Source organism: Amphiprion ocellaris, chromosome 19 (assembly GCF_022539595.1).
Source record: "Amphiprion ocellaris isolate individual 3 ecotype Okinawa chromosome 19, ASM2253959v1, whole genome shotgun sequence".
Taxonomy (NCBI): domain Eukaryota; kingdom Metazoa; phylum Chordata; class Actinopteri; family Pomacentridae; genus Amphiprion; species Amphiprion ocellaris.
Window position 1 is genome coordinate 29,754,742 of NC_072784.1, and position 20,478 is coordinate 29,775,219.

The 20,478-nt window shown below is 40.7% G+C and overlaps 2 protein-coding genes and 1 long non-coding RNA gene across 4 annotated transcripts in view; 1 reads left to right on the top strand and 2 right to left on the bottom strand.

Annotated features, from left to right (window-relative positions):
* Nucleotides 1-9,529, bottom strand: part of LOC111578192 (retinoic acid-induced protein 1) — a 64,267-nt gene extending 54,738 nt beyond the window's left edge. The window contains exon 1 of one of the 2 annotated variants that reach the window (XR_008599760.1): nucleotides 9,285-9,529. The gene's annotated coding sequence lies outside the window, so the exon portion shown is untranslated. The remainder of the gene's footprint in view (nucleotides 1-9,284) is intronic. The other variant, XM_023284845.3, reaches the window with a different exon arrangement.
* A 249-nt stretch (nucleotides 9,530-9,778) lies between these two features.
* LOC118471276 (uncharacterized) lies at nucleotides 9,779-19,041 on the top strand. Its single transcript, XR_004848537.2, has 3 exons — nucleotides 9,779-12,129; nucleotides 16,505-16,656; nucleotides 18,843-19,041. It is a non-coding gene; the product is annotated as an uncharacterized LOC118471276 (long non-coding RNA).
* fam20ca (FAM20C golgi associated secretory pathway kinase a) overlaps nucleotides 15,128-20,478 on the bottom strand; it is a 48,793-nt gene continuing 43,442 nt past the window's right edge. Inside the window, exons 6-10 of the mRNA XM_023284862.3 lie at nucleotides 19,041-19,221; nucleotides 18,832-18,941; nucleotides 17,917-17,998; nucleotides 17,765-17,824; nucleotides 15,128-16,675 (exon numbers count right to left, since the gene is read on the bottom strand). Of these exons, the coding sequence (XP_023140630.2) occupies nucleotides 16,417-16,675; nucleotides 17,765-17,824; nucleotides 17,917-17,998; nucleotides 18,832-18,941; nucleotides 19,041-19,221 (692 nt within the window). The 3' untranslated portion in view covers nucleotides 15,128-16,416. The remainder of the gene's footprint in view (nucleotides 16,676-17,764; nucleotides 17,825-17,916; nucleotides 17,999-18,831; nucleotides 18,942-19,040; nucleotides 19,222-20,478) is intronic.

Genomic DNA, 20,478 nt, shown 5'->3' on the forward strand with positions numbered 1-20,478 from the left:
ACAGCCAGACAGTCCAACAGCTGTGCAGGCGGAAAACGCTTTAATAATCATCATCACCATATATCACTGTCTGCGTGCTGGCGAAGCTAAAAGTGTGTGAAGTCAGGAGCAGAATCACAGCTACAATGCTGAGTTAAACTTCTAATTATGCCTTTCTTTAGCACAGAGGTGTCAAACATGCGGCCCGAGGGCCAAACCTGGCCCAGCAGAGCGTCCAATCCGGCCAGCTTCACAACAATTACAGAGAAGCGATTAAATGCAAATTGTGAATTTGTAAAGCTATAAATTTAAAATAATTTCTAGGCCTTGACAAGTTGTTTGATCATAAAGTAAAAGACTAGATTGTTCATTGTTCTTTTTATCATTTTGTGTCTCGTTTTGTAATATTTTGTCATCTTTGTTTTTTTGTCTTTTTTTGTCTGACGTTTGTCGTTTGTCTCACATTTTGTGGTTTTGTTTCTCGTTTTTGATGTTTTGTGTTTCCTTTTTGTCTTGCTTGTGTTTTTTGTCTTATTTTTGTCATTTTGTGTTTCAGTTTTTTTAGTTTTTTTTTTTAGTTTGCTTTAGTCATTATTTTGTGTGTCGTTTTTGTCGTTTTGTTTCATGCTTTTGTCATTTCTCGTCCCGTTAGTGTTGTGTGTCCATTTTTTGTCACTTTGTAACTTTTTTGTCAAATTTTTTGTCTCTATTTTTTTTGTTTCATGTTGTTTGTCGCATTCTTTTGTCATTTTGTTTCTCGCTTTTGTCGTTTTGTGCCCGATTTTTGTAATATTTTGTCATATTTCTGTCTTTTTTCTGACTTTTGTTGTTTGTCTCACATTTTTATCCTTTTATTTCTCACTTTTGTCATTTTTTGTCCCATTTGTGTTATTTGCGTAATTTTTTAAATCAATTTTTTTGTCTCTTTTTTGTGTAGTTTTGCGTCTTTATCTCGTTTTGTGTCATTCTGTTTCAAGCTTTTGTCATTTTTTGTCCCGTTTGTGTCGTTTGTCCATTTTTTTGTCGCTTTGTGATTTTTTTTGTCAAATTTTTGTCTCTTTTTTGTTTTGTTTCATGTCATTTGTTGGTTTTTGTCGTTTTTTAAATAAAATACTATATCGTTCAATTCCAGATACAGTTTTGTGTCTTTGTAGACACTCTGTGATCTGGAAGTTGTAATGTGTAAATTATAAAGTGAGGCATAATGCTGTTGAAATTGAATTTATTTTTCCAAAAAAAAAAAAATTAAGGTTGTTCATGATGTTTTGTAAAAAGATAATTCACTTAATTTGAATATTTCCAGAATGCACTTTTTTTGCACTAGAACAAGGGAAATATTTGGAGTTGTGGTTATTTATAGGTTATTATGCTGTGAGTTTAATGTTCCGGATCACTGGAGATCAAACTGGGCTGAATGTTCCCCCTGAACTGAGATGATTGGACACTCCTGGTTTAGCATCACATAGTATTGTTAGTTCTGTTAAAACACACACCTGTATGCGTTACTTATCATGTTTCTGAATATTTAGCAATTAAAAGCCCTACAGGTGTATCCTGCAAACAAGCTGCCAGATCTCACAGAGCACATAAACACTGTTTCATGAAAAGCGTCTGCCAGACCTTCCACGTACTCTTATTAGTACGGAAACGTGCAAATGTGTTCATTACTGATCTTTTACAGACGCTATTTATTCGTCTCTAATGAGGCACATGCGATCAAACGCTCATCAGCGATGAGAGACGCCCCCAGCACTCCCGTCCCCCCGCTTTCTGTCTGTCAAAGCGGCGTTTTGTTGCAGTAATCCTGGCATTAGGGGGGAAAGAGTGCAGAGAGGAAGAAAAAAAGAGAGGAAGGAGTGAGTAGAAAAAATGGACGAGGAAGAGGATGAGAGACATGAAGGATAGCTGATGAACTGCACAGAGCTGGACACCGGCCAGATCCTTTTAATGAGCAGAGTGCTGCACCCAACACCTGACATCTAATTACACACACACACACACACGCGCACACACACACACACACTTGCAGGAACCTTATTTTTGCTTCCCCTCTCTGCAGCATCCCACCATCCAGCACTAAGTACTCCCTCCAGATCAAACAAGCAGCTCACAGTAACCAGCATACAGATGAACCTCCGCTCTCCCCCCTCCTCCCCACTCTCTCTCCCCCCTCCTCCCATCACAGCCCCCCAATGTCTTCTCTCCCCTGCAGTAACCTCTTGCTCTTCCTCCCCCCTCCGTCTCTATCTCTGATGTTCCTCACAGCCGTCGCTCAACAAACACACTACGCTGACACCGTCCCGGCTGCTCCAATAAAAACACATTACCTGGAAACTGCATTAGGCCTAAATGCAAGACACACACACACACACACACACACACACACACACAGCTGTGCATGCACGGAGCTGCTGTGTGTAATCAGATCTAGGTTAGCAGCCGTGGTATACTGTTCACTGGAACAGCGTGTACCCGCCCTGTCACACTGCACTCAAGCTGAGCTCCTGGAAATGCACCATGTGTGTGTGTGTGTGTGTGTGTGTGTGTGTGTGTGTGTGTGTGTCTTTGTCTTTGTGGGAGGTCTTACGTGAAGATGGAGACCGAGGCTGAGTCCGGACTCATCCACTCTCTCCCTGCCTCCCATCTATGACCACTAGACAGTGAACTACGTCACACTTTCGGTCTCTGTGCTATTAATGACGTCACCGCTCACTTACTTATCAGGCTGACTCACATTTTTTGGTGGTAAATTCATATTATATTAAGCATATTTTTCATTCTTTTTTCTTTGTCCTATTATACACCTCTCTACTTCCATTTTACAATTAATTTTAAGATTTTTGTGCCATAACTCATGGATTTGTCCTGTGCCTGTTGTCATTTCTACAAACTACACATATAGAAAAGATATATTCCGTAGAAAATCTGTCTTAACGCTATAAAAAAACACCTTAAAGCTATAAAATACACCTTGATGCTATTAAATAGACACCAGAAATCTGTGAGAATGCCACCGATCCTCATTTTCTCTCTCGTCTCTCTGCTCTTCACCTTCATTGCAATGCATGATGGTACATAATTGCTTGATTAGTGACATCAGCCGCTAACTACTTTTCATGGTGCATTGTGGGATACTTGGTGTGCACCATATAGGGCAGAAATGTCAAACTCATTTTAGTTCAGGTTCCACATTCAGCTCAATTTGATCTCAAGTGATTCGGACCAGTAAAATCACAGCATAATAAACTATAAATAACCAAAACTCCAAATATTTCCTTTGTTTTAGTGCAAAAATGTCCATTCTGAAAATGTTCACATTTAAGGAATTATCTTTTTACGAAATGTTATGAACAACCCGAAGTTTCTTGAGAAAAGTAAGTTCAGTTTTTACAACATAATGCTTCTGTTTATCATTTACACATTAAAATTTCCAGCTCACAGAGTGTCTACAAAGACACAAAACTTTTAGTCACAGGTATCTGGAACTGAATGATGTAGTATTTTATCATCAAAATGACAAAAATGAGACAAAAAAGACAAAAAACAACAAAAACAAGACAAAATATTACAAAAATGAGACAAAAAAAAGACAAAAGTGAGAAAAAAAACAACAAAAAAATAGACAAACGACACAAGCGAGACAAAAAACAACACAAAACAACGAGTAAAGCAAAACACAAAATGACAAAAGGAAGACATAAAAAACACAAGCTAGACAAAAAGGAAACACCAAATGTGACAAAAATGTGACAAAAACCAACAAAAAACAGACAAAATATTACAAAAATGAGACACAAAATAACAAAAGAACAATGAACAATCTAGTATTTTACTTTATGATCAAAATGACTTGTCATGGTCTAGAAATTATTTTAAATTTAGTTTTGCAAATTTACAATTCAGTTAATGTCCTCCCTGTAGTTTTTATACTTTGTAAAGTGGGCTGGACTGAATGCTCTGGTGGGCCTGTTTTGTGATAATAATATTAATTGTAATCAGCTACTTTAACTAATGTAGAGCAACTTTAACTCATTTTTGAACAACTTTAACTGATGTACTGTATATATATTTATATATTAGAGGAATTTTAGCTGAGAAGTTAGACAAAGTGAATGTGTTCATTAGGACTGGAATGAAAAACAGATTAGAGACATCCTTTTTAAGTTCCCCCCTTCTTACTTTTAATCTCTACATCTCTTCTATCCTTTTGTTTTTATCTGATTCCTCAGTTTTAACTAGACTGCCGTGGCCTCACTTTGCACACGTGTGCGTCTGCGAGTTTCCAAGCAACACACTATAAGCCCCAAGTGCCCGTGTAATTGCCCCAGAGGCTCATGGTTATTTACTGTGGGGGGTTATTAGGCAGGCAGAGAGGGAGAGAGTCGGTGAGAGGGAATGTTTGTCCCTCATTAAATAGAAGTGCCACAAATACAAGTGAGGCTGTGGGGAGAAACCAGACCACAGCACACACACACACACACACACACACACACACACACACACACACACACACACACAGGCAGCTAATGAAGGCGGACGCACCACCTATGACTCACTGCATTTGGATTCATATTGAGTGACAATTTGTGCTGCCTTTCAGAGATAGGTGGTTAGTAGTAAATCTTCCCTTAAATCATTGCTGTCGTGGTTTTCCTGTTAATTACTGCCGCTGACTTGTCAGACTCCTGCTCCTCTGTGACCGTGTGACTCCACACCTCGGCAGCTTAGCGTGGACGCTCAGATTCTGCACACATGGAGCGACCGAGCGGCATGAGGGAACAAAAACAAGCTCTCTGGTCCCCCAAACTGCACTTTTCCCACATGCACATGCTACTTTCTCAGCAATGATTTCAAAACAAATTTCCACATTAACCTGTTGATTTTAAAGCTCCACGCCACACCACAGATACATAATAGTAGTTATTGTACTACTTCATAGGTCAGTCCAGAACTGGAGGACATTTGGGCTTCAAAATGTTTGAAAAATAAACCTTTTCTTTTACAGTTTTCTGCTCCATATTCATCAATAATAGGTATTGATTAGCTCAGCTTCCACATCAATGGTAGCATTTTTATTCCATGTTTTCTGTGTTGTTTGCTAACCCTACTCTAATCACAGTAACAGGGTTGCTAATCCATGCTAATGTGATCTTTTTCTCAGCAGTAGAAGCTAGATATTTAGCTGCTGTTACTGCTGACCAAGAGGACAAACTGACTGATGGAAAACAGTCCAAAGAATTAGTCTGATCCTGATAATATGAGGTAGAGTGAGACATTCGATCAAGGCTGACAATGGGGTGAAAAGATGGAAAATAGAAGAGAGGACATAGCTTTGCTCTACCCATTCTTTAGGAAAACTGTTTGATGATGTACACGACAGAAACAAGACAGAAAATGACAAAAACGTCATCAACGGGGTTGTTGTGGGACTCACCTTCCATGCATAATAATTATTTAAAATATTATGTCGATTAAAAAAATGTTCCCACAATTACAAGAGATATCAATGAAAAAAATAATACCAAAAAAGGAGATATAAATTTAATTTTAACTGTTTTATTAGAGACTCAGCTTGGTCTTCAGGGGGGTGGGACAAGAGAAAAATGGCATTTTATGGGGAACTCCAGACTTATTTGGTATTTTAAAAATATTTTCAAACATTCTTTTCTCCTAGTTTTTTTTAGATTTGGTCTCAGGACAAGAACATTTACACAACAACTGCATGTTTTAGTATTTTGTACATGGATTATTTGAAATTTGATGGGTGAAATGTCCTCCAGCTGGCATGACCCTTCTAGTCTGCCTGGGTTGCAGGTTGGTGACCTCTTATTCATGCATCATCCACACAAACACAAACCCTGGACTAAACCTGGAGACTCTTGCTGACTTAGAGAGGCGATGAAATCTCCGTCACAAGGACCACTGCGTGCTCACATATGTGGAAAGAGCAACACTGGCTACAATCTGAGCTTTGAAGCTGATTTCCATATTTTCAGATAACAGCACGACTTTGATGAATCAACAAGCAGCAAGTGGTCTTGGCATAGTTTTAGATAACGGCACTGCATTGTGTGTTTATGAGCAAATAACACACTACCTGGTGGCAAGATGGAGCCAGGTTGGTTTTTTTGTCATTTCCAATACCTGCTTGGATTACTGTAGTTTAATTAAAACATAAAACAAACACACATAGAGCAGAAACAGAAGTTTCAACAACATCATGTCCAAAATCAGACACTACACACAACATACTGCACTTTATTGTGTGTTCGCCATTTCATAGCGCTGTCTGGATGCTAAATTGCAGTTATTATTAGTAATTGCTGGAAATGTTCCTCTGTACCCCTATGGAGATATTCCATTAAAAATCAGCTGTTTCCAGCTACAATAGTCATTTACCACATGAACAATGTCTACACTGGATTTATCATTCATTTAATGTTATCTTCATTGAAAAAAATGCTTTTCTTTCAAAAATAATGACATTTCAAAGTGACCCTAAACTTTTGAGCGGTAGTGTATGTATACATGTATTTGTATGTGTGTGGAGAAGATCTCTGAACTTGCGATGTGATAAAGGGCATCTTTTCAAACATGAAAAAATGTAGGGATGATGAGAAAACACACTGGAAAATCTCCTTTTCATTAAAAACATCTATCTCATCGCATTAAAGAACAGACTTGCCTCGACCCCAGCAAGACTAAAGAATTAAACCACATGCTGATGCCTGTTCACGCCTACATTATTTAAAATAGCCATGCAGATGCAACCAAGACTTGTGATGCTCCAGTAAACATGTTTTTAAAAGGCTGGCGTCCTAAATGAACCTCTTACAATTCATTCTTCTTCTTCTTCTCTCTAACTGATGTGATCTCATTCCACCGAGTCTTTCGCCTGTTTTTTTTTTATCAGTCTTTATTCTTTCTCCTTGACCTCATATTTTTGTTTTAGTCCAACAGGGGGATGGAGGGGAGAGAGCAGGAGGGAGAGAGAAGCAGAGGGGAGCTTTCACCTTTCATTTCACCACAACAATGAGTTGCCAATTTCAGTATGCCCTTTACTGACCATCACACACACACACAAACCTGCCCTCCACACGCCTCCCAATCTCCATGATAATCAGCTTCCTTTCATTGCGTTGCATCATGCAGGAAACCCACTGTTAGCCTGAATGTGTGTGTGTGAAGGAGAAAAAGTCAGAGGAACAGGAGAACAGACTCCAGCATGTCTGTGGATTCGGTGTATTTTCAGGTGTTCTGCCAAGTCAGTGGGCCGACGCTTCTCTTTTCTATTTCGCTTGACTACAACTCAGCTGAAAGCATCTCACACCTGCCGAAGCAGATATTTATAACGGTGGGTGTTTGCACTTAGACTACCGGCCAAAAGTTTAGGGTCACTTAGAAATGTCCTTATTTTTGAAAGAAAACCATTTTTTTCAGTGAAGATAGCAACTTTAACTAATATAGAGAAACTTTAATATAGAGCAACTTTGACTCATTTAGAGCAACTTTAACTCCTTTAGAGCAACTTTAACTAACAATATGAACTTTAACTAATATAGAGCAATTTTGACTCAGAGCAATTTTTACTAATATAGAGCAACTTTAATATCGAGCAACTTTGACTCATTTAGAGCAACTTTAACTAATAATATCAACTTTAGCTAATATGGAGCAGTTTTAACTCATTTTTGAGCAACTTTTAATAATATAGAGCAACTTTTACTGATATGGAACAGCTTTAATATAGAACATCTTTAATAATATGAACTTTAACTACTACAGGGCAACTTCTTTAGCTAATATAGAGCAACTTTAATTCATTTAGAGCAACTTCAACTAAAAATATCAACTTTAGCTAACATGGAGCAACTTTAATTCATGTATACTACCGTTCAATAGTTTGGAGTCACTTAGAAATGTCCTTATTTTTGAAAGAAAAGCATTTTTTCATTGAAGATAACATTAAATGAATCAGAAATACAGTCTAGACATTGTTAATGTGGTAAATGACTATTGTAGCTGGAAACAGCTGATTTTTAATGGAATATCTCCATAGAGGTACAGAGGAACATTTCCAGCAACCATCACTCCTGTGTTCTAATGCTACATTGTGTTAGCTAATGGTGTTGAAAGGCTAACTGATGATTAGAAAACCTTTGTGCAGTTATGTTAGCACATGGATAAAAGTGTGAGTTTTCATGGAAAACATGGAATTGTCTGGGTGATCCCAAACTTTTGAACAGTGGTGTACGTGTGGAGATAGACCACGTTTTTCATGCACGTTGCTCCTCCAGGTGAGCATGGTGTTGCATTGCTACAGGGCATCTCACCTTCCATTCATATATCCTTCCCCTGCTCTCTTATTCCTCTGCGCATATTGTCACCATCTTTTTTTTCTCCAAACATGCTGCCGTTTTCCATCTCACCTCTGTTTTCTCTCCCTGACACCTCTCTCCTCCCCTCCTCCCCCTTGCATTACCTACTCTCCCTCTCCTTCTCTCACCCCTCCTCATCCATCCATCCCTCTCATCCTCTCTCTCCCCCCTCCCCCCTCCCCCCTCTTCCTCCTCCTCCTCCTCGGGGTGAGCGAGGCTGTTGGTAGCATCACTTTCACTCAGCAGTGACACTGCAGTCTCAGTGCATCTTTTAATGGTACGTCGTAGTAAAGCCGCCTCTGAACTGAGCCTCTGCAGCACATAGGAGGCAAAAACACACACACACAGCAAACCAGCACACATGTATGACACACAACATGCAACCTGGGATGCAGGAAAATAGCTTCACCAGAAGAAACGCACAAAAAGATGCAGGATGATCTTCACTGTTTCATCCAGATTTCTCCTTATGCAAGAGGCAGAGTAAACAGCGTTCTCTTAGAAGACTACGTAACACATCCTAAGGCTCAGGATGCAGCAAGGGAGGGCAAAAAAACAACAAACAAACCAGGAGACAAACAGAGAGGCTGCAGCTCATGACTCTCCTGCATGTGGTCCATGTGTTTTTGCAGGCAGATACAAGATTTAATATCTTTGTGTTTTTTCTCTCTTCTCTCTTGTTTGGACAGATGCTGGTGGAAAAAACAGGGCTGAGGCAGGTGTTGGAAGTGTGTGTTTGCATATGTGTGTGTGTGTGGGAGGCGATGTTCTTTCCCTGTGTAATAAAAAAACACCCAGCAAATGAAAATAGAACGCAGTCCCATGAGAAAGGCTGCTGCTGCTGTCCTCTATTCAGACTCTCACACCCCCTTTCTGCTGCTCACTTCCATCTGCTGTAGAAGAAACCGGAGGAATAAGAAGTTGTACCTGTGTTAGGGGTCAGCCGTGCTCTCCTCCTCTCGTTGCCCCTCCAGTTCCCCCCCTTCGTGTCCAGCCGGTGTGAGCCGAGGCGAGCTGAGCTGAGCTGAGCCGAGCCAAGCGTACAGCGGCGAGGCTCAATCCTTTTACCCTGCGATGCTGAAAATGGCACCAGTATTCCCTGATAGCAGCAGCCTGCCTCCCTCTCTCTCTCCCTCGCTCTCTCTCCCCTCTAGCTCTCCTCCCTCCTCTGCTTGTCTGCTGCCATGTTGAGGGCGAGGGGCGGGCTGAGGGGAGGGGGAGGAGGAGGAGGATGATGATGATGGTGGTGGAGGAGCAGGAAGGGGGGGACTCAGGGGGATAAGAAAGCAATTAGAAGACAGCCCCTCTTCCTTCCAGTCTGGAATGTATTATGGAATTAGCTCGGGGTGAGGAGGGTGAGGAGGAGGAGGGAGAATCTAGCTTGCCTGTCCACTCCGCTGTGGGGGGGGGGGGGGGGGAAGGGGGGAGAAAGGGTGAGAAAGAGAGCATGTGTCAGCGCAGAGCTGAGGTGAGAGATTGTTCATGCAGTGATGGGGAGGTGAGGAGCGGTTGCCGTGGGACCACCTGCTCCTTGTCTCCCCCCTTTTCCGTCTCCCCCTCTTGCACTCAGAAACACCCGGGCAGGGGGAGAGAAAGGGCGACTTCAAAGCCTCCTCTGTCTCAGGTTTGCTCTGCCTCCTCCCTCTCTGAGTGGGTGAGGAGGAGGAGGAGGAGGAAGCTGCATGTGTGTGCAGGAGGGAGAGGGAGAATTTAACATGCGATTTTCGATGTGCAGTTGGCCATGTCTGTGTTTGTTTTGCTGTGTCCTTCTTTTGTTTATCTTGTTTGGCTTGGCTGTTTGTTATTATCAGGAATGTGCGCGCGCGCACGTGTGTGTGTGTGTGAACTCATGTATGAAAAGAGAGATGACCAAAATCCCAGTGTGAGAGACCGCGATAGGAAAGGATGAGGGGGAGCTGCAATGTGTGTGTTGTTTTTTCTTCTTGTTGTGTGGGAAATTAGATAACAAAAAAAAAGAGAGAGACTTGTGTGTTTGTGCACGTGTGAAGGTGCGCGCGTGTGTCGTTTTGATGGAGAGGGACCGAGCCAGGCGCTGCATGGGGGAGATATGTGTGTGTCACTGATTGTGCCATGAATGAAAATAAGGAGAGGGGGGAGGAGAAGGGGGAGGAGGGATGGAGGGGGGGCTCACACTCTCCTCCCATTCAGCCATCTCCCCCCTCCCCTCTCCTCCTCCTCCTCCTCCTCTTCCTCTTCCTCTTGAGTGACAGATGAGGAGCTGCTCTGCTCAGGCGCGCGTCAATAATTAGCGTCCTCTCATCTTGTTTTCGTCTTTACGCGCAAAAAAGGAGCGAAGCGTCGCCTTCATCTCGGTCATTTTCTGAATTTCTCCCGGCTTTTCTTCTTCCTCCTCTTCTTCTTCTTCCTCTTCCTCCTCCTCCTCCTCTTCCTCCAACGTTGTGCAATTACGGCACCGGCCCATGATCGCTCCTGGACGCACAGACGCACACATGGATAGACGACGAGCACAAGCGCGTACCAAACCTTTTTTTTCACACACACACACACACACACACGTTCATAAACAAACCAAAAAGAAAAAAAAAATTGCGAGAGCGCGCACTCATTTGCAGTCTGTCAGTCAGTCGAGCTCGTGCACGCGCGCCGCGGTTCAAGGGCGATTGATTTGGAGTTTAATTTCTCTCCCGGTGCTCTTGACGCAAAAGGATGCGCCTCCGTCTGACCTTGAAGACAGAAGAGGGGTGGGGGGGGAGTTTAGTCTCTGTCGCCAGGCTCAACCGCTCACGCACGCGCGCGCGCACGCACGGCATCGTCACCTGGAAATGTCAAAACCTTCCACGTGCCGTTACAAATGACCGCTTTCCATCTGCTTTCTAATTATAGCCGTCATAAAGGCGAACTCCTAATTTTAGCTGAAATATTTTAATAATTCACGAATTCAGACGCAGAGCTGCTCCCGCTGCTGCTCAGCCGACAGAAAGAAGAAGAAGAAAAAAACAAAAAACAAGCCGGACAGGCCCGATGTTCAAACAAGCAGCTCCTCACACCTGACAGGTGAAGCTGAAGTTTGTAAAATCCTCCGTTAGGGGACAGTGGAGGCGATCAGACTGAGCCCTGAGGCGGGGATGTGTTAGTCTGACACACCGGCCTCCAGCTCGGGCTGACAGTTTCCCCCTAAAAGCAGGAAAACCGCCATCAGTCGTTTCCAAGCGGCGCGTTTATGAGTATCGGAGATCAGTAGCGGCAGATGCGCGGAGCCAAGGCGCGTACGTGATCGCGCCCGTGTGCTTATAAAGCATTTTGGCGCAGCTCTCCTCCCCGGGACGCGTTTGTTTTTGATCAATGCGGATCTGAGTGAAGCGTGATTTTGCCTACAGCGCCGACATCAGTGGAGACGGACAGGGGTTAAAAACGACAGGCTCTGAAGACGCGCTTTGAAAAGCTCCTCTCATCTCAGCTCCACGGACGCGCCGACGCACGCGCACGGAGCTGTTTGGTGTGTGGGGTGCGGGAGTTTGCATTCCACTCACCAGGAAGGAAGATAGCAATCAGTGTGGTGATTTATCAACAAAATCTGGAAATCAACACTTTAATTGTTAAGAAGTTTAATTTCCAGGAAATACGCAGCCTGAGCCGTGGGGGTCAGGGTCGTGGAGGACTCGAACCACACACACCTCGGAACAATGGGAAGCAGGACAGGAAGCGGGATTTGCTCTCTGTTGCCATAGAGACGGGAGGACAGTGGTGTTGGATACTGTTGCTAGGCAGGAGAGGCTGCCTCCTGAATGAGGTGAGAGGATGTGGGGTGGTCGGTGGGCAACATCAGGCCAAAGTGGGAGGGATCCACAATGATATTAACGTTCCTGCTTGTAATATTTCACAATAAATGCACCACAAATTACAAATAGAAGAACACTAGGATTACGAAAAATGAAAGATATGAATATTACTCTGAATTTGGCCATTTTTCAACACAGAATCCAAAACTTTCACTGCCTCGTGTTTTCAAAATGCATCAATAACAACTATTCAGAGTTGCATAAGTTTAGTGCGCACCCTAGTGGCAAACACGGGAAGTGCAACAACAAGGAAACTAGATCCACATATTTTACCCAATTACATCTATTTTCTCCTGATGTTTGCTTTTATTTTGCTTCATTTGTGGCATTAAAGCATCGCTATGAAGTCCGGTTTGCTCCTTTGTGGTTTTCAGAATAAAATCTGCTGCAAATGATTCCTTAAATAGCAAATAAAAGAGTATAATTCACCAGCTGTAGCCTCAATTCAGGGCAAGAAACCCAGTGTCATCGTGGATGTAAACAACTCACACATGACTACGAGCTTGGAGCGCCACCTAGAGGATTCAGATCATCTTCTCTGAGCTGCTTTAGATAAACTGTGCACTAGCGCCATCTCCTGGAGAAAAAAAAACATTTTATTTACCGTGAACAAATAGGAAATAATGATTGCAGTGTTTGGGGGAAAAAAGTTAGCCACATGCACTAATAAACAGCTGGAATCTCAAAACAGCTGCTTTGCTTTTTGTATGCAACTGTTCAGATAATAATAATAATAATAATAATAATAATAATAATAATAATAATAATAATAATAATAATAATAAAAGAAGTCAGAAATCTATTTCCCCGTCAATATAAGCAGATTTAATCCACACATGGACTTGATGGCTACCAGAATGTTCTAACAGTGCTCTGGACGGTACTTCCAGAAAAACATCACAGAGCTGTCCCTGGTTCTGACCTGGTTCTGGATCAGTGGCATCAGTTCAGCACCACGGACAGCGGCAGGACCCAGAAAGCTGCTTCAGCACCTCGGACAACTCCAGGAAATTTCTTGGCGTTTTTCGCTCCTGTCATATTTTTTACCCACTGTGGGATGATTTTTTTGATTGAAATATAGAATCCTGCACCTCTATGGAAACAGAACAACCATAGCTAGAAGTAGGTTGAGGCCAAAAATGTATTTTTTGCAAGATAATAGAGTTAAAACCACAAACTCACAAAAACGTCCCTCCAAAATAAACAAAAAACCCCAAAACATTTCTAAATATATATTAAGCTGAGGTGTTGCCAACATATTATAGATGCTACTTACATGTTTAATTGTCTCCTGTCTGCTCTGTGTAGACACTGCCTGCAGTTCAGCCAGGAAATAATAATAATAAATTTTGTCATGTGTTGGTTGACTGTGTCGGTTGCAGCCATGAGCTCAGAATATTTAGGGTTTTTTTTGTTTGTTCTGTATTTACAAAATCAGCCAATTGTAAACATTTGGATTTAAAAAAAAAAAAAAAAAAAAGTATGTTGAGTAAACTGATTTTCATTAAATATCTACATTTTTAGCCTAGATTTGGTTGTTTTTTCATGACTAAACCAAAAGTCACACACCATTAGGTCAAGGACAGTTTGAAAGATTCATGACTCTTCCTGGTTTTACAGATTATTTCTATGGTAAATGGTGCAATTTTGTTGATTTTTCAAAACCATAACATGGCCTTACAACCCCGCTGATGGCTTTTGGAGTTGAGGCGATTAAAGAAATTGTCTGATAATTACTTTTAATCTCACGTTCAGGTTTAATTTTTTATTTTTTTTTTTTAAGATGGGGGAATCTGTAGAGTCACGCGCAATTTAAGTTAGAGATGTTGGGATTTGATTTTTCTTTATATTCCATTTCTTGTGACATCAAATTATGTGATGTTCAGTGTATATTTGGACTATGCAACATTAAACCACATGTCTAATATCTTGTAAGCCTTCTTTCGTGCAGCTAAAACAGCTGTGAGTTGCAGATCCGGACCTTCATGGTTTGGGCTTGCAGAAACCAGATGTTCAATCAGATTGTGGTCTGAGGAGTTTGGAGGCCAAGTCAGCATTTTGGGCTCTTCGTCGTGTTCCTTGAGCTGATCCAAAGCATTTTTTACAGTGTGGCAGGACGCACTGTCCTGCTGGGAGGAGGTGGAAATGTGCCTGGTCTACAGCAAAGTTTAAGTAGGTGGTAACATCTACATTGACACCAGGATACAAGGATTTCCTGCATAAAAATTGCACTTTAACAAGAGAATTGGTGTCATTCACTTCACCAGTCAATGGTTTCATTTTGTGCAGTCATCACCCAGGTGAGACAATAAGTAAAGCACCTTAAATGAGCCCATTTGTACTTTATTGTAGGAATTTTCTCATGTAATAATGTCAAAATGCAATTTAATCTACTCTAATTGTCAAGAGGACTAAATTATTTGTTGTATTTGGAGTAAAGGACAACACAAAATCCATATTTTAAACACTGTAAAGACAAATGAACTTTGGCTAAAATGCAGAAAATATAGATTTAACTCACCTTTAGTGGTTAGCAGCTGGAATGGCTGCAGATTTGAGTTCTGTTGGTGTAGAACATGAGGCAGTCTTCACCTCTAACCTCTGCAAATAAGGTCATTTATAACTGCAGCATCTCAGGTATATTTTTACACACGCAGTTTGATAGATTTTCCCAACTTTCAGCTTGAGTTTCGTGGTTTTGCAGTGTGTGCAGGCTGCATGTGGTGCAGGGCTCTGGGGCTTTCTGTGCGTGATTGAAGCTGCCTACGCCTGGCTCAGCAAGTTAAAGGGTCGTGATGAAGGCTGAGTCTCCTCATGTGATATTCTGGGATTTTTTTTTTTACAGAACGCTCGAATAAACCCAAACTTTTTATTTTATTTGCAGACCGCTGTTGATCCCCCTCGCATCCACCTCCACTCACACATCTGCAGCAGCCACCTACGCACAGATTCGTCCTCACTCCGGTTTTTATTGCACACTTTAATCATTTAGTAAACAGATCTTCACAGTAACAATGCAAGAGCAGAAAACAGAAGCGAATCACTGTGCAGTGCAGCTCGATAGGTCTTCAAAGTACTTATAGGTATTTACACTGAAAATATGAAAGTTAAGGAACAGTGCCCGTGGTTATCCCTGTGGTTGGACGAGGCGTTTCAGCCCCTCGACTTGAGACCAGGCTTCACGCCGTCGGTAGCTCGATAAATCCTGTCCATACTGCCAACCCAAAAACATTCAAGTACTGTATTTCTGTCATTGCACAGGTACTGGGTCAGCCGATACACAGGACTCTCAGGAGGAAACATTGCACTTCAACAATGTAATGTTCAAAATCAAACAGCTGTTGTTTTTCTATTTAAAAAACAAAACAAAACAAAAACACCCAAAGAAATGCCAATTTAAATAGTCTCCAAGTCCTGAAGTTTCCAAACTATAAAGCAACAAGAAGCAAAATTTATGTTTTCGCATCAATAAATAGGAATTTGGAATGAAACCCACAAACTGTAACAGCTGCTTTACATAAACTGTGAAATGATGTTGAATCAGGTCTGCTTTGTGGTTTCCAGTCTTTACATTTAGAACATTTATGGTTTGGTGAATGTTATTTTAGTGTTTTTTCTGCTGAACTTTCAGGGGGTTGTGTTAAAATCATAGATTCGTCGTTGAAATAAGGCAAAGTGAAGAAACTGTTTGGACTACAGTGTGAAGTACTTGAAGTTTGTGATAACATTTTCAATGGGCCCGTTCCAAGTCTGTGCCAGGACTAAAAGCTTATGAAGACAGATTATAAAGAGAACACACTTAGTGGAGACCCTCAGATTCATCTTTGAAACATTCGCTGAAACCTCCTCTCCTTCTCGACCTTTTCTTACACTGTGATAACTGATAAAGCTTATTGTCTGACCGAACGCTGCCCGGTCAGTGAAAGTTGGTCGATTTGGTTAATATAATAAAACACACAAAACCAACTGGTCGCCTCCATACTCAGAACAAACTGGACGAACCCAGAACACGGCGGTGGTTCCTTTATGTCTCGTACAACAAAAATACATCTGTATCTAACAAGTACAAAGCCTCCGTTGGTGGTGTCCGTGGACAGTTCCACACAGTTTCCATTGAGGCAATGATGGCAAGTCTTGGAATTCACTGAATTCAGCTTGACAAGTGGGATTGTGTGTTTTTTTTGGTGTAATCCCATTGGTTGAACATCCACAGCTGTGGTCCATCGGCTTTGCCCTCACTACCTGTGGCCGGGGCCCCTGTGGGTGGCCGAGTCCCCGACCAGATCCTCCTCCACGACGTTGACGTGGCCTTCTTTCTCTATGCAGCGCGACAACACCTGCAGCACCAGCCGGAGGCGGCGGTCCATGGCCTGCAGGTGGGGCTGGATGAGGACGGGCGACAGGCGGTCACGCAGCAGAGACTCCTCCATCAGAGAGCTCAGCTGGAACTCCTCTTTGGCCAGCAGCTGGAGACGCAGGTAGGTGGACTTCCTCACCCTGGAGACAACAGAGCAGAGAATTGGAAGGTTTCACTGGAGAAAGATCCGGATAACCCTAGGCTCTAACCTCTAACTCTAACCCTAGGTTTGTCACGTTTTGGTGGAGTTTTCCATCGTTTCTGGGCCTCAGGGCTTGGTTGGTGCAGCGGGTTGACACATGACATTTTTGGGGGGATGAACACATTTGAGTTGTGGTGGGGGATGACCCCAGATCGGCTTTGCATCCATCCAGGTATCACAGTCTGAAACTAATAGAAAGCTGAACAATTTTGGACAATTTTTGAGCAATTTTGGACAAAATTTCAGGTCCTTTTGAATATTTTTTGAATAATTTGGGGAAATATTGAGTCATTTTGGAAGTTTTTTGTCATTTTCTTGGCAAATTAATAATTTTGGGACAATTTTCTGTAATTTTGGACATCTTTTATCATTTTGAACAGTTTTTTGAGCCATTTTTGACAAATGCTGAAAATTTGGGCCAATTTTTGTGTCATTTTAGACAACTTTCATGTAGTTTGACCAATTTTTAATAAAGAACACATCTGAGTTCTAGTGGGGTCTGACCCCAGATCGGTTTTACATCCATCCAGCGATCACAGTCTGGGGACTGGGTCTGGTTTCTGTTTGGAACAATTTTTTTCTATTATTTTAGACAATTGTTGACTCATATAATAACATTTTGGCTTTAACTACATTTTTCTGCAAATACTTCTATACTTTTACTAAAGTACGATCTTTCATGCATGGCATTGGAGTATTTTTACATTTCTGTATTTGTACTTTTACTTAAAAATAGCAGCAAACAACATATTAAAAATAATGTAGCTTGAATGTAGTGCAACCTTCCAGTCTTGCACATTTCATGCCAATGTCTACATTAGATTTTAACAATTCTGTTTATTTTTAATGTATGAGAGACTGACTAGTGGCTACTCATCATCCACAGATCTCCTCACTACGTTTCATAGCAATCTTAGCCAGAGGTTGAGATGTTTTGCTCTGAGCTGCCAGGTTTGAAGAGCTGATCGACCTGCTTTTAGCCCTGAAGCTAGAAGGAGAAAGAAACATTTCATAGAAAAACTCTGACCTGCAGCACTGACTGAGAGGCACGAGGATGGACAGCTCGTCGTGGGAGTGTTTTCCAAAGCTGGGATGTGGGGATAAAGACCAAAGGATGAATTAGAACAGCTGTAGGACTTGGAATGTTGAAGTATTTCTGTGAGTGGATCAAACTTTTACCCTCTGCCGTTGTCGAGGTGAATGATGAACGTGTCGTTTCCAAACTTCTCAAAGGTTTCGTAATGATGCCGATCCATATTACCTGTAGGAGGGAAAAGGAAAATAGTGAGAAAACAGAATTAATTAATTGACTAATACTCAGAATTTATTTGTTTTTTTTAAAGTTCACATCTTCAGAAATATTTGGATGTGAGATCTGTAAATAAATATGTTCAATATGAACTCCATAAACTACGTATTTGATGTTATTCACACTGAAATATTTTCATTTTGTCGACTTGAAGATCATAAAAATGTTGTCATGTTTACAATCTCATTAGATGTCAGTATGATCATAAAAATATCAATATTTTAAACGTTTTTAAAGTTTTTACTAAAATACTTAAGTCTGTCTTCCACGTGACAATTCACATGCAAGACACTTCAGTTAATTAACTAATAATCAGTATTTATTTACTGTAATACATTTCTGTGCTTTTTGAGCCACTCATGCTTCTTCTGTTTGGTTCCATTATCTCCTTTGATAGACATAAAGTGCATATCTACAGAAATATTTGGATGTGAGATCTGTAAATAAATATGTACAATATGAACTCAATCACATATTACATACATATATACATACATATTCAATGTTATCTACACTGAAATATTTTCATTTTGTCAACTTGAAGAGCTTAAAAATGTTCCTGTAATGTTTAAAATCTCATTAGGGCTTCCTGTGTGATCAGAAAAATGGGTCAACATCGATATTTTAACCATGTTTTTAAAGTTTTTTTTTTTTTTTTTTCCACTAAAATACTTCAATTGACTGCAAGAAATGTTTTCTTCCATGTCTGGAAACTTCACTTAATTAACTACTAATCAGCATTCTCGTTAATAAAACGCATTTATGTGTTTTTTTTCCCCTCTCACCCATTAAAAAGTCGAAGATGGTCATATCCATGATGTCCAGCAGTCGAGTTCCTCGGTCGTACGGAGGCATCTGCTTGACCTCGTCGCAGTAATCTGGATCCACCTCCCACCTGAAGACAAGCACGAAGCGTCTCACCACATGATACGTATTTAACGGCTAGTCAGAGTTTTGTGTTGGTGCTAAAGGTGGTGTTCAGGTGTTTTCTTACTCGGCTTTCTTGCGCTTGTGGTACGAGCGTCTCCAGGGGTTCCTCCAGGTTTTGCGTTTGGCCAGGTTCAGGTCTGGCAGGAAGGCGGCCAGAGAGCCTTCGATCTGGTCGGGTTTACCGCACAGAGCGTGCTCAGTGGAGCAGTAGTACGAGCACTCGCCGTAGAAGCAGACGTTATTGGCTGAGCACAGGGAAATCAGGAAGCGGTTTGAGCTCAGAGCAAATTACACCATGAAATATGTGCAATTTACTTCTCTTTTTACCCTGTGCTACACCCAAACTAAATATATAAACACACATTTTTAACATTTTAATCATCTGCCATTAGATTTATTTATTTATTTTTTTTCAAAAATGAGTTTTGTGCAGCTTCTCTGTGAGCTCAACAGGTGCTCAAATAGTTGGTTTAATGCTCAGTAATGTTTTTTTTATAATTTGTGAAGCTCTTTGTGGATCCTGACGGCTGTCAGTGAAAAATCTCCTGTTTTACAGAGTAAACATGCAATAATTTCTGTTTTTCATGAATTAATACATTATTGCATCTATTAGTCAGATTTTTTTTGTTACCAATTCTATTATTTTTGACTGATATTGCTTTTATAAAAGTTCTTTTAAATCACTTCTGAAAACCCACTTTTACAGGCTTGCTTTTAAGCGAAGTTTAGTTTTAGCTTTATTTAATTTTAGTGTTCTTTTCTGTATTATGTCCTGTTTATTTTAGATGTTCTCTCTTGTTTTATTTTACTTTTAACTGACTGGTTCTTTGGTGTGATGTTGTCTCTCTAATTCTTTAATTTTCTAATTTATTGGGAGGGATTTTTATTTCTAACTTTTTATCCTAAATCTTATTCTTTAATTTTGTAACTGTCTAGTTCCCTTGTTTGATATGAGTGCTAATCTAGCTAATTATTCATTTAATTTATTATCAATTTTGCTGTTTATTTTAATTGACTGCGCTGACTTGTCTCCTATATCTTGTTTGATCGTCTGTGTTGCAGGTTTTAAATGTCAAAGCACCTTGTGAACGTTGTTCTTAAGGGTGCTATATAAATAAAGATACTATATTTTTATAATAATAATAACAATATTCTTCTTTTTCCTATTATTATTGTTGTTGTTATTATTATTATTATTATTATTATTATTATTATTATTATAAGCTTCAGTTGTAGTTTGTGGCTGCAATGGATTTTTAACATTTTATATTGCACTTTTTCTTCAAAATGTACTAGTTTTATGATTAATTTATGTGTTTATATGCAGTAGAAACCCTTTTATTCCTGCACAGCCGTATGTATGTGACAGTCTGCTGGTTTACAGTGCCACCATGTGGAGGGTTTAGGTTATGTCTTTATTTATTGTTTGTACATTTTTCTTCATTTTTTTTTGCCCTGAAGTCCTCAGAAACTCAGCCTACTGCAGGTGCATAACCCACTTT